This window comes from Hipposideros armiger, unplaced genomic scaffold (genome assembly GCF_001890085.2).
Source record: "Hipposideros armiger isolate ML-2016 unplaced genomic scaffold, ASM189008v1 scaffold_756, whole genome shotgun sequence".
NCBI classification, from domain to species: domain Eukaryota; kingdom Metazoa; phylum Chordata; class Mammalia; order Chiroptera; family Hipposideridae; genus Hipposideros; species Hipposideros armiger.
In genome coordinates, this window is record NW_017732106.1 from 74,312 (window position 1) to 89,441 (window position 15,130).

Consider the following 15,130-nt stretch of genomic DNA (forward strand, 5'->3'; position numbering starts at 1 on the left):
TGGATGATTCCAAATCAGTCACATATAATCTTGAGGATTCCCTGAATGACATTGCCACAAACTTTTCATCCTACAGTATTCTTTATGATTAAAAAATATTAAAATGTGAGGCCAGTTTTGACAGGAAGCATAAAGATTCTTCCACGGGCAATGCTAAGCAGTGTATAAATTTGACCAATGAATCATGGTGAGAGTTACAGAACTTAACAATAGGTAATAAAACCTCATGATAAAGCACCTTGTTATTCCATAGTTTTGATAATATTGTGGATCAAATCATCTCCCTGAAGAGCAGAGTGAAATATCATTACTGATTTTCTTTCATGTGGTCCACGCTCTTATGTATCGTCATTTTATAGCGCACATTTCAGTGCCTTCTCTATGAATAGCATACCAATGTTATCATTATGTTTTTGGTTTTTTTTAAATTTATGAAGCATGTTTTCTTTTCATGACCTAGAATATACCTTTTGGCTCATCTTCACAGCAGTTTAAAATGGTAAGATTGTCAATAACAAAGGAAAATATGAGAACCCATTGCTCATTCAAGAAACGTTCATGAAGTACCTACTCTGTGTATTCTAGTGGCAGACACTGTAGAGAGGTAAAATATAAATAAATCAGTTCCCAACTTCAGCAGTCTATGTCTTAGACAGGGGACCGGGAAAGAAAGAGGAGATTAACCTTTATTGAGCAATGTGCAAGGTCTCTCACAGATTGTTCTCATTTACTCTTAACAACAATATTGTGATATACCTAGTATTATCTTTATTTTATATAGAGAACACTGAGTCTCAGAGCAGTTAAGTAGCACTGCCATGGTCACAGGGCCAGTATGAGTAGGAGCAGGGATTTCAACTCAGGTTTGTCCTCTTTACAGTCTGTGCTTTGCCTGTACACTGCACTGGCCACTGACAGGCAGAAGGACTGTTATGACTATAAATGATCATAGGAATTCATAGTAGTGCGCCTTCATGGAGGAGGAAGCAATTATGAAAAGAGTACACCAAGAAATACAAGAGAACTAATAATCTATCAAACTGGATATCACACTTTTTCATATCGTCCTTGAGATGGTAAACATTGAAAAAGCCAGAAAACCATTGGCACTTGATTAAAGCAGAACTTCTCAGTCTCTGCTTGTCTGCTTGTTTCCAATTTCTCCAAAACCTGACTCTGCACATGTGCTCCATCTAATGTCAGCATCTCTTAAGGTGCAAGGACAATAAATAGCTATGTGGAAATTCCCAGTGCAGTGGAGTTACTTCAATATTCAGATTTTTATGGGAAAGATTCTTTCCTTAGGTCATTTTTGTAGGCATGAGTTATGGGTGAATACCAATTGTGAAATTCAAGCTAAGTTTTAAAATGAAAATGTATCTGATAGCTCATAGCATCCAGTCATGGGATGCTAATGGTACTCTAAAGCAAGTTTGGAGATACACATAAATGCATAAATATTTGTCCGTCCTAAATTTACTTGTCTTTCACCTTTTGCTGTATTTACTAATCAGAGAAGAGTGTGTGTGTATGTGTGTGTGTGTGTGTGTGTGTGTGTGTGTGTGTGACTGTGTGACTGTGTGAATTCTTCACTATCTGAGAAAAAGTTATTGTTTGTCAAAGTATTTTAAGTTGGATATTGTTAGAAGATGTACCAGATAAATGAAAAAAAAAAAGAGACTAGTTCTAGTAGGCTGGTGCCTGTATAAACTGTGCTTAATCTTATAAATTTAGCTTTGACTCCTGGAGTACTGATAATTTCTAGTCTTCACAATCTGAGAGTCATTCTATTGGGCAAGTTAAAGATTCTTCTTCTAACAGTGGTTGAAAAACTACGGCTGCCTGTTTTTGCAAGTAGAGTTTGATTAGAACCTTGTCACACACATTTGTTGATGTATTGTCTATACTGCTTTCATGCCACGGTGGCAATTGATTGGTTGTGACCATATCATCTGGAAAGTCAAAATTTTTATCTACCTGAACATTCAAGAAAAAGTTTGCTGACTCCTGTCAGGAGAACCATTGTCTAAGTTTTCCTGGACTCAATTATAAAATAAATTACATTGTACTAGATCTTTTCCATACCAATGTTGCATTAATGGCACTTTGCTTTAATCGTATTTTAAAATAAGTCAAAGTCCTTTGGATACAGAGGATGAGGAATGAAATATGTATAATTTCTGTATTTTCTTGCCCAAAATGTACATCCATAGTCTTCCAAATATACATTCTCCTTCACATAAGCTAAAGTGACCTCATTTATTTATTTATTTCATTAAAAGTTATTGGGGTGACAATGGTTAGTAAAGTTACATAGGTTTCAGGTGTACAGTTCTGTAATCCATCATCTATATATCACGTGGTGTGTTCACAACCCAGAGTCAGTTCTTCCATCACCATGTATTTGACCCCCTTTACCCTCTGAAATCTTTAAAGAGGATGCAATGTCTTTCAGTTCTAATGAAGCCCCTTCATAATACAATTGCTAAACAGACATTTTACAATGCTGGAGCAATTTCTTGTCCAGTAATATCAGCATTAATATAGCAAGAACAGCATAGAGAGGTTTTAAAATCTGTTTTAAGGTGAAAACTCATATGGCAGGAGGAAATAAACCACAAACAACCTGGAGAATTTAATGAGAACAACAACCTAGATTTAATTACAGCATCACAAATGTGCAGGTATAATAATTGAATTACCTTGGTGTATATATTCATAAAGAATCCATAAAATAAATTTGAAGGCAAGCAGATTGCTATCACTGAGTATCATTTCTCCTTAAAAACAATATAATTGCTTCATATTGTTTTGTAAAAAACCACAAATTAATCATACCATCCCAAGGGTCATACATCTCCAGGGGTCAGAGCTAAATTTAGAAGATTAAGCACAGTTTACACAGGCACCAACCTACTAGAACTAGTCTCATTTTTTTTTCTTTATCTGGTATATCTTCTAACAATATCCAACTTAAAATACTTTGATAAACAATAACTTTTTCTCAGATAGTGAAGAATTCACAGTCACACAATACATATCCCACAATACAACATTTAAATATTTTCTACATTTCTTGTTTAAACTGTTTTTCTATATGGTGCCAAAAAATTAGAGAAAAGTAAACCCATCAAGATACTACTGTAGGTTAGCTTGGCTAATTTCAGTATCTCTAGTTTTCTCTAGATGGCAGTCAAGTCACAGAGTTTTAAAAACTGTTCTTATTGAAAGCCACATTAAAAATACTCTTTTAATGTGGCTTTCAATAAGAACAGATTGGAAAGTACAAATTAGTAGTTACACGATAGCCACAGGGATATGAAATACAGTTTGGAGAATATACTCAATAATGTTGTAAAGATTATGCAGGGTGCCAGATGGGTACTGGATTTATCAGGGGGATCACTTCATGGATTGTGTAGATGCCTGACCACTGCATTATACACCTGAAGCTGAAATAAAATAATATTGAATGTCATATATATATATATATTTTTTTTTCACAGCATAGGGAACTTGAGTCAATGGAATTGTAACAGATACAGTCTATGTCAGAGGGGTAGTAGATTGGGGGGGTATCATTTTGTGAGGGGTGAAATGTCTAACTATTACATAGTTTTGAACACCTGAAACTGAATAAAGTCGAATAAAACAAACAAAAAAGAAATAAAACCAACCCTGAAAAAGAAAATGCTCTAGTGTTTCCATAGCAGGATTGTTTGTTTGTTTGTTTGTTTGTTTGTTTGTCACAGCCCTCAAATAATGGTGAAGGGAGTGTTAAACTAGGGAAACTGATATAACTGGGATATAATAGCTTGAATACAGTGAATGATGTACATCTTAAGGCTGTTACGTTGACATGAAGACAAGGAACATGACGAGTCTATAGAGAATCCAGGGAAATAAAACCCGTGAACTAAAATTTGATCCCATTCCATGCTGTTAAGTATCACATTTTTTTGTGTGCATTGCACCCTCTTTGAAGATTTTAGATTTAAAAACTGTGGCCAGTTGAACTTACGTAAAGGAGAATGAGTATTTGGAAACTTACGGATGCAAATTTAGGGCAGAGAAAATCCAGACAGTGTTAATATTCCACTCCTACTCTTCTATATATAAAGAACTTCGAATTCCTTAAAAATATGATGAAAACAAAATGTCATTAATGTGACATTAGTTTTGGAAAGCTGTAGTGTACTGCAATTTTATGACTGAGGCCAGGTAAACTTGGACGAAGTCTGTGCTTGGTGCTCCTTTAATAGCAAAAGTAACCAGTGTTTCAGGACAGGAATCTTTAACTTGCCCATTTTAAATGATTGATTGTGAATCCTGAGGAAAATTGATCATGCAGCACACATTCAACAAGCAACAAATATTTTTTGATTGCTTGCTGTGTACTTGTGCTAAGTGCCAGGGATTTAGATAGGCGTTGTTCCGTGTCCCGATGGCCTCATGAGTGTACAGACTGCTGTCAAATGTGGACCTTTGTTTTTTTGTTTCATGCTTCCGATATAGGACGGAAAAGAATTGAGAAGTCATAATTAGATTTTTCCACCAACACCTTTGTCCAGGACTGGGATTTAAAAAAATTAAATAAAAATACCAACAAAATCACATTAATGAATTTATTGTACATCTTAATGGGTTACATGTTTTAAATAGTTTATGCTCATTACATGAGCCCAGGAAGATGGGTATTAATATCTTTATTTATAGATAATAAAACTCAGAGTAGTAAAATGGCTTTCCCAGAGGCACACAGCGGACCCCTGATTCCATTTGGGATTTCTATAACGCCAAGGCTTATGCTCTCCCCAGCATCCTGTACTGCCTCTTATTTGGAGCTTCCCTGTTGTGTGCATTTCTTTTATCTGAGAACCTCAGATGGGCACACAGAGGTTTCAGGCATAACATGTATGGCCTTTCCCCCATTGACTTGTATTTGGGAAGACTCTGGAGAGCTCAGTGCTTAACCTGTGGGGCTTCCTGTCTGATGACACACTATCACAGAATAGCAAGGGAGATGTTTTGACATCAAGAATATTTTCCTTTTGGGGCGGCCGGTTAGCTCAGTTGGTTAGAGTTCAGTGCTCACAAAACCAAGGTTGCTGGTTCAATCCCTGCATGGGCCGCTGAGCTGCACTGTGCCCTCCACAACTAGATTGAAACAACTACTTGACTTGGAGCTGATGGGTCTTGGAAAAACACACTGTTCCCCAATTAAAAATAAAAATACATATTTTCCTTTTACCCTAAATCAAGTGATGTAGTGATTCCTACTCCTGTGGTCTTGAGGTGACCTAAAATGTAGCACAAAAGAAAAAGAAAATAATTGCCTTTTGCACTTGTAAGCTTGTGAACTTGGGAGTCTGAAAGTGAACGTGCAGGTAAGGGGACAGTAATTGGGGATGTGGAGTAGTATTTCTGTAATAAAGATAAGTTTATTCTACTCAAAAGCAGCATCTTAGTAAGTCTCTAGATCATTCCCAAGGCTCAGTCTGAGTGTGGTTGTAAGAATAGATGTTCCCTGAGACTGTGTGTGTTAGTTTCCTATGGCTGCTGTAACAAAGCACCACAAACTGGGTGGCTGAAAACAACAGAAATGTATTGTCTCATGGTTATGGAGGCTAGAGGATCAAACTCAAAGTAGTGGCAGGACCATGCTTTCTCTGAAACCTGCAAGAGAGTCCTTCCTTGCCTCTTCCTAGCTTCTGGAAAAGCTTCCTAGTGTTTTGCCAGCAATCTTTGGTATTCCTTGGTGTGAAGCTGCATAACTCTAGTCTCTGCTTACATTTTTACATAGCATTCTCGCTTTGTGTCTCTGTATTTCACGTGGTTGTCTTCTCATAAAGACACAGTTATATTGGATTAGGGGCCCACCCTATTCCAGTATGACCTCAACTAATTACATCTGTAACAACCTATTTCCAAATAAGGTCATATTTTGAGGTACTTTGTGGGGGGATTGGTGCTTCAACGTATTTCTTTGGGGGAAGACACAATTCAACCCATAACTATGTGTTAAGCAAAGAGCAGATTCTAGTACTAACTCTGTCACTAAATTCCTATGTAGCAAGCATTTCCATCTCTCTGGACTCACTGTGGGAGTTGGAAAAGTTGACCTCTATTCTAGTAGCCTGAGATGGGGCCATGGCCTCTGGTCATAGACCTCTGGCCCATGGACGTTTCTGTTAGGACAGGGTACGACTCACCAGGCTTGAAATAATGAAACTCCCCTTTCTGCCCCTGAAACGGACTCCTCCTTCAGTCAGTTGTTAGGCTCTGGGAATTTTTATTCTGAGACTTTATTTATCTTCTGTGCTGAGCTGGCTGGCTCTGCAGCATGCCATGATGCAATGAAGAAAAAAGTATAAAGAAGGAAGTTCAGGTTTATAAAGAACAAACCATAGAACTAAAGAGAAAACCGAAAAGATGACCAGAACTCCAATAGGTTAATAATGATAGATTGCAATTCTGCCACTGGCTGAAGGGATCAAGTGAAATTATTGTCTGGTACTCAAGGCAGACTTTGTCACGTGACCATGTTTTTCCAGTGGATGACTTCATTACGCTGAAATAGATGTGTTTATGATCAATCATCCAAATAGCATGTTCAGAGCTAATTAAGTTCATACGTAAAGTCGCCAGTGCCTTTAATTTCAATATAGATCATTTCTTTTAGAAATGTTGTCATTCTTTTCACAACATCTGATATTCCCTGTCTGGATCAATGCCTCCTCCCAACCGCCCATAGTGACCTATAATGACTTCTGTTCTCATCTACTACTCCCGCTGTGAAAGCCCACTCAGAAGGGATATCAAAGGGCTCTCTCCACTCTCTAGGTAATTGCTGGGTTTTGCATGTGGGCTCAAGAGTAATAACATGTGAGATCTCACAAATCTATCAACACTGTCACTCAAGAGAGGGAGCCTGTCTGTGTCCAGGTTTCTGATGCCCAGAGCTTACTTCCCCGGGTCTCATGCCCTGGGCTGAACTCAGCCCTGTGCTCCTCGGACAGCTGACTGTTAGTAAAATACCCAGAAACAAATGAACAGACAACAGTTAGTTGCTTTCCCCTACATCAGCAATAACCGGTTAGAAGGCTTCCTCTGGAAGGAACATTGCAGACATAGGTGGGAGACAGGAGAATAGTGACATGCGTGCCACACATTTGCCACCTTGCTCATCTAGATCAAAAGAAATAATAGTCTCACTGTATTCTGTGGTGCCTGCCAGACCACATCTGGACACTGTATCTTGTAATGTCATTGATAAAACAGACATGGGAAATCAGAATATTGAATAGTCAGAAAATTATGGCCTATCAAAAATGATTACAGAGAGAGGGGGATATTTAAACTGAATATGGTAAGACTGAAGGGAAGCAAGAAAACAATGCTCTAACAGTGGCGGAGTCACGAAGACAAAAGCAGATTTATTCTGTGTTCCTCTAGGGTTGTGATGTTCTAATGCAGCCACTTTAATGCCATTCCAGCATTTTCACTGCCACCCTTCATGGGCCCATTCTAGTTTGCGTGAGTCGAAAGGTCTTACTAAGGAACATTTTAATAGCAACCGCTTTTCTGAGTTCATATTTTTATTGTCCTTAATTTTCCTTCAACTTGGCACATTTATTTTCAAACCCTGGTTTAGACTTCTCTTACATTTTTGTTTACATGAATGTAAATTGCTAGGAAATTTCCTCACCATTATTCTGTAATTAAAAGTCAGTGGAATTCTCTTATGTTAGTGACCAGTAGGCCTTTATTTCCACAAATAATTAATGTATTAAAACATGATTTCACAAACAAATTTTAAAGAACATTTCAAAAAAGCAACTCTCATTTTTAAAAAACAGCTTTATTGAGATCTATTTCATATACCATAAAATTCACCCATTTAAAATGTATAATTCAATGGTTTTTAGTACTTTCACAGTACAGCATGCTAGAATTCACAGTATACATCATACAATGTTCACATTGGGCAATTATCATTACAATCTAATTTTAGAGCATTTTATTAACTCTAAAAGAAACCCTGTAACCACTAGCAGTCACTCTTGACCTCTCCTAATGCTCCTAGCCCTTGGCAACTGCTAATCTACCTTCTGTCTCCATATATTTTCATCTTTTGGACATTACATGTAAATGGAATCATACACTATGTGGTCTTTTGTGCCTGACTTCTTTAATTTAATAGAATGATTTCAAGGTTCATCATGTTCTAGCATGTATCAGTTATTTCATTCCTTTTTATTGCTGAATAATATTCCATTGCATTATAGTAATCTGTTCACCAGTTGATGGACATTTGGGGTGTTTTTGCTTTTTGGCTAAGATGAACAATGCTGTTGTGAACATGCAGGCATAATATTTTGTGTGGATGTATTTTTTTATTGTCTTGAGTATATGGGTAGAAGTAGAATAGCTGGGTCTCAGGTTTAACATGAGGAGAAACTGTCAGACTGTTTCCAAAGTGGCTACCCACTTTACAAACAATGCATAAAGGTTCCGATTTCTCCTAAATCTTGTGTAAGCTTGTTATTGTTTCTTTGTTTGTCGATTATAACCATTCTAGTGTGTGTAAAGTAGTATCTCATTATGGTTTTTCTTGGCATATTTCTAATGGCATTTTTTTCCTATGTGTTTATTGGCCATTTGGAAAAGAATCTATTCAGATCCTTTGCCCATTTTTAAAGTGCGTTATATGTCTTTTTGTTATTGAGTTGTAAGAGTCCTCTAAACTTTGTGGCCATCAGTCTCTTATCAGATATATATGCATATGTTTTGCAAATATTTTATCCCATTCTGGTTGTCTTTTTGCTTTCTTGATAGTATTGTTTGTAGCACAAAAGTTTTTAATTTTGATGAAGTCCAATTTATTTATTTATTTAAAAAATCTTTCTAAAATTACCTTGAATGGGGAGGTAATGGTTAGTAGATAGGTTTTAAGTGTACAATTCTATAATACATCATCTCTATATTGCATTGTGTTTCTCTTGTCACTTGTGCTTTGCCTAAGAAAGACAAAAAAACATTGTCTAAGTTAAGGTCACAAAGGTTTACTTCCATGTTTTCTTCTAAGAGTTTTATTAATTTGGCAGTTGCCATTTATACCTATGATCCATGACAGATGGTAGGAATCCATTTTCATTCATTTACTTGTGGATATCCAGTTGTCCCAATACAATTTTTTAAAAAACTATTCTTTCCCCATTAAATTGTTTTGGTACCTGTGTCAAAGATCAATAGACACATTGTTTTTTTATTTTTATTTTTATATGTTACCTTAAAATTCTTTTCCATATTTAAACTGTTTTAATAAACATACTATTTTGTATTCTTCTTAAAATTTAAGTAAACATCAACGTTTTCTAGATCTCTACAGAGAATTTATATGTGTATGCTTCATCACAGTGATGTATTGTATTTTACCATACCATTTCAATATATTAATATTTGGATCCTTCCTTGTCACATTGTATTGATTGAAAAGAAAGTAAGTTGAATTTTGATTGGTTGAGTTTGAAAGAAGGATTTTGAAGATCAACAGCTTTTGACTTAAACATACAGGAAATAATATTTTCTTTCATCAAGGGAGTGAAGTTTTTATATTTTCAGAATTTAGGGCAGTGATGTGAAAGTATCAAATCAGATTGTGAATGAGATATGAAAAGCCTCAAATACTGAGCATTTTGATGAAGATAGTTATTTCATATTGAGCAGGTTTTTTAGAAGTTTCTTTATGAAGAAGAGTAATTACAAAGTTTGAAAAAGAAATTGAATAACAATGGGTGTTTTTCCTGGGAATGTTATAGGTTGGGTTAGAAGTTCTGTGAAAAATGAAAAAGACAAACAAGAAATTCCAAACTGCTAATTCAGGTGTCGTGTTTCAGGTGATAAAGATAAATTGCTGTCTTTGATACTGAGAAAAGAAACACAAAATGGCTCCAAATGAACATACTGTTTATTTTTATTCCTGTAATATAAAAAAAAAACAAACAAACCTGGCTTAGGAAAGATAGAACATAATTTTTTGTATCTGTTTCCCTTAGGTGCTATCATCAGAAAATGAAAAGACAGAGGTATTTTCCCCCAGGACTTTCTTTGTAGAGGTGATAGTGAGATCTTCACATAAGGCACTGGTTCCAGGAAAGGTGAGATTAGCAGATATCTTTCATTAAACCTTCCTATCACTGAAACTATGTACTAAATTTAAAGGTTTGAAAATACCAAAACCATGATTGAATGGCCATTTATAGCCAACTTTAAAGAGTGGTTTTGAATTGACCTTACCTCTGGGACCCACAACACCACTTAATGCAGATCATAAAATGTAATCGGGTAACCTTTTATAACACTAAGTGTTATTTGCAGAGAAAACACTTTGGGATGTTCACTCTGCAGTGAGAAAGAAAAAAAAAAGTAGGTAGTTGGGTTATAGGAGTGCAACTGTGCACATTTTGGAATGGAATTGCACTGTATTATCTTATTAGGTATTCAGATCATCATGGTCAGCTAAAAAAAGAAATTCAGCTATGGGGAGAAAAGGTTAGAAATATAGGTTTAAAAAAATTGTTATCTCTAGCTCATGTTCCAGAGAGGCGCAGCTTGGAAATTATCCCAGATGTTATCTAAGTGAGACGTCTGGAGGGGAGACGGGAGCACAGAGCAGAATTAGCTAGAGGTGGACTGTTGAATTTTTAGGGACCGCAGAAACAAGAACCAAAGGAGAGGGCCTGATCCACATCAGTGGTACTGCAGAAATGCAGGGATTTCTGAAGAACCCCACAAAAGAGAGTGGGCTGTAAAATTTTGCCAGGTTCAGGAAGCATGAAGCAAACTCTTACCAATATCAGTCAGGTAAGGACTCTCCTTCACTACCTCTCTCTCCTCAGCCAGTCCCCTCTCCCCAAAATAATTGGAAGCTGCAGATGCCAGTTAGCAGGCTGAGGTACCAATTGGGGGGAAACTAAGAAGATAGCAGAAAGATGCTGGTAAGTTTTTCACTTGCAGCAGGCTCTAACTAAATAAATGAAAAATTAATGTAAAAATAAATGTGGAGTTTTGATAGTTATCTGGAATTAGACAACCCAAGTTTAAAACTGAAATCATGATTGGAGTTTTAAATTGACTATAGGAATTGTAATTGCTTCAGGTTGACCCAAACGTTACAGGACTTTGTAAGTTTTCATTCCAGGTAAGCGGAAGGATAGGAAATTATCCAAAAATATATTCAATTGAATCAGGTTAAGACTTACATAGTTAACATTTCCTTTAGTCACAAAGGACTAGAAAGGAAAATGTCACATGAAATTATAGAGACAAAAATAGGATCTATACTTATAGAAGTATAAGTATCAGGATTTTATATCCCTTTGTGTTGAGCAAATTACCTAAACTGGTCTTTAGCAAAAATGAAATGAGAGCTATCTCTTAGGCAGTAAAGCATCTATAGGTTATTTAAGAAGGAACCTCATCTGTAAGTCCTCTGAGAACAAAAGCATTTTACAGTGGCTTTCAACTAGTTAATGTAATAAAGTATCAAAAGGCAAGATCAATGAACAACAGTGAGCAGAATATTCAAGGAAGCTAGAGGACTGGAAAGAAATTAGGCATAAGGTAAAGTAAAAAACTGAATAATGCTAAATATTATTTGCATTGAAGACAGTTTCAAAATGACGAGTTCTGATTTTGTAATAGTTTTCTTTTGGCAGCTTTTTAAAATATCCTAAAGAGTTGTTAAGTGTATTATTGGTAAGCAACATGGAAGGCAGACATTGTATAGAAACACATAATGAAAAGTTTTGGCTTAGAATTATGTGTTAGTTTATAATTTCACACTGTCCAAAAGTTTTGAGTTTTATGCTACATTCTTCAGTCTCTTTAAAAGTGTGTTGTGATTATCTCTTGCTCTAAAACAACTCATCCCTGATTTTCATGATTTAAAACTACCATTTTATTTTGTTCATGATTTTGTGGGTCAGGAACTCTGGAAGAGCCAGGCTGAGTGATTCATCTCTGATCCATTTGGCAGCAACTGGGGCTGTAGGATCCAGTTCAAAGATGGCTTCTCCTTTCACATAGCTGGTGCCTTGGTGCTCGTGGTCTCTTTCTGTACAGCATTCCATACTCCAGGGCCTCCTGCAAGCGGCCTGAGCATCTCACTTACAGTGGTCTCATGATGGTAGCTCAGGGCTTCAGAACACCAATCCAGAAGGTGCTTGCTCAGGCTGAGGCTGGAACTAAAAACTCATCAGCCCCAAAGCTCCCTATTGGTGGAAGCAGCCACAGTCCAGTTTAGATTCAAGGGGAGGAAAATTAGAACCCACTTCCCCATGGAAGGAGGATCGAAGGATTTACAGCTTTCTTTAGTCCTCCATACAATGGTTCTTAACTTTCTGAGTTTCTGCAGGCTTCTGAGAATCTGATGAAGGTTAAGGGAAAAATGCACTCTCATCACATTTTGTGTGCAGTTTTGGTGGCAATGCTTACCCTGAAGACTTGAATGTCTAAAATAAAGCTGCTTGATGAATGGAATTATAGAAATAGTATTATAATCATTACCCCGATGTCAGATCCCTTGGTCTGTTCACTAAATCCTTATCTCCTTGGCCCTTTCCTTTCCTCCCTAAGCACTCTTGATTTGCCTCTTCCCGACCCTTAACCTTCTCTTCCGCTCCCCTTGAGGTCTGTCTTTGAAAGGATCTTGGTTGTAGTTCAGCAGTTATCATTTCACAAGGTTCATTTCTCTCACGGTAGTAATAAACCTATGAAGTATGACTGGGTCAATATTTCTCCAGATGAGTTCTTTTGTCCATCATTTACACCTAACAGCAGACATTCTGTGACTAGAAAGACAGAAAGGAAATCATCTCCTGCAACATATTTTAATAGCCAGATGTCGCTGCCATTAACCAACTTTTAGGATAAACTTCACAACTGATTGCCTCCTCCGACCCGAACTGTCTACCTGGGTTTTGCTTTTGATCAGCCACAGTAAATATATAGGTTGTTTCTCAGTTTCGTTCTGTAAACATATGATTGCTGCTTCCTGCAGGAATTGAAATTAGGCATCCCAGACTTGGGAATTATTTTCCTGAAACAATCAAAGGCTCCTTGAGCTTTGTCTTTTTATGAGGATGCTCTGCCTCCTGCTCACAGGCCTTGTAATGTAATCTCAAGACACAGCTGCTGTTTCAGAAGAGCTCATTCATGTCAGCAGCAGTTAAAAGGTCCTTTGTTTTCCAAACATGCTTTCCCAGCTTGCCTTGAAGAGCTTGGCAAACAGCGACTGGTACAGCTTGAGGAGAGGAATCTTTATTGTGTGTGGCAGAAAGGGTGTGCCCTGTTCATTTTCAGTCTTGTTCCATGATTTAGAATGGGCACACCTGTGCCTCTTCATGACAATGAAGTTTTAAATATAGAAAATTCTCAGTCATCACTTTGCCACTTTGAGATATGACCTCTTGTAGCAATGAGTTCGTGCATGCTTGTTAGATGGAATGAAAATCATACCACACACTTGGAATCACTGTGTTACCTTGTTTTGTTTTTTTTTACTTTTATTTTTTTAAATTTCTATTTTATATATCAAAATGGATGCATCCTTGGAACTTGAGTCTGACAAGCTTGTTTTTGCCTCTCTCTCAGGTGAGGTGTGCACTACACGATGATATCTCAGGGGCTTCCTGTGTATGCTTCAAGTTTCAGATTATGGGCACCTGGAGAATGAAGAATTGAAGGAGAGACACTGTATGATTTCAGAGAATCCAGGTCTTTTGCCTAAGTCTATCTCACATATCCAATTAGAAAACTTAACACGAGTGTGCTAGATGCTACAGTCTGAATGTTTGTGTCCCCTCCAATTTTCATGTTTGTTAAAACCTAATCCCCAATATGATGGCAATTGGAGGTGGGTATCTTTGAGAGGTGATCAGGTCATGAGGGTGGCACCCTCATAAATGGGATTAGTGTCCTTGTAAAAGAGACCCCAAGGAGCGCCTTCATCCCTTCTGCTGTGTGAGTGTATAGAGAGAAGATGGACCCTGAATATGCTAGCACCTTGGACTTTCAGCCTTCAGAGCTGTGAGAAGTTTCTGTTGTTTAAACTGCACAGCCTATGGTAGTTTGTTGTAGCAGCATGAACTAAGATGCTAGTTTTCTTTTTTCTTTCGTTTTATTGAGATATATTCATACCATAAAATCCATTTATTAAAAGTGTATAGTTTTGTGGTTTTTAACATATTCAGAGCACAGTCATGACCATGTTTTAGAAAATTTTCATACTTCAGAAAGGAAACCTGTCCCCATTAACAGGTGCTCCCTGTTGCCCACCCACAACCCTGGGCAACCAGTCATCTATTTTCTGTCTTTATGGATTTGCCTATTCATTCTGGACATGTGGAATTAATACAATATGTGGTCTTTTGTGACTGACTTCTTTCCCTTGGCATAACGGTTCAAGGTTCATCCATGTTGTGGCATGTAACAGGACTTTGTAATTTTTTCATTGCCACATAATATTCTGTGGTGTGGACAGATGACATTTGCTTATCCAATTATCAGTTGCTAGCCATCTGTATTGCTCCTATTTTTTGGCAATTATAAATAATGTTGCTGTGAGCATTGTGGACACATTTTTGTGTGCACATGTATTTTAATTTCTCATGGTTGTATACCTAGGAGTGGACTTGTTGGGGCATGTGGCAACTTTATGTTTAATATTTTGAGGAATTACCAAACTTAAAAACACATTTCTAAGCTAATAGGCACAAATAAAGGTATAAAATTGGGAAGAACTGACACATTTCCTTAGGTATCACATCAGACTTCAAAAAGATTTGCTTGGCATGTTTTGGGAAAAGCACAGAACACAGAAATTACAAAAGAACTGAATTTATATTTTGCATAATTTCAGATTAAAGATTGCTTAGTTGTGTTTTTGTTTTGTTTTTTCATTTCCCACAAACACTTGAAGTCCACTATCTTCCTAAATCTGCCTCTTGGGGATGTTTTTGTATTCTTGCCTGCAAAAGTAAATGTGAAGACATCCAGGTCAGGCCAATTTATATTAAATGAAATATAGTAGCACATTTCCTCTGCTAACTTCTTGTGCCAACAATGC

General features: G+C 36.9%; 1 protein-coding gene across 1 annotated transcript in view; it reads left to right on the forward strand.

Moving 5' to 3' along the window:
• The window catches only part of LOC109373941 (uncharacterized), a 49,386-nt gene extending 34,495 nt beyond the window's left edge, over positions 1–14,891 (forward strand). Inside the window, exons 6-7 of the mRNA XM_019628210.1 lie at positions 10,059–10,160; positions 13,657–14,891. Coding sequence (XP_019483755.1) covers positions 10,059–10,160; positions 13,657–13,746 — 192 coding nt within the window. The 3' untranslated portion in view covers positions 13,747–14,891. The remainder of the gene's footprint in view (positions 1–10,058; positions 10,161–13,656) is intronic.
• Positions 14,892–15,130: the final 239 nt, after the last annotated feature.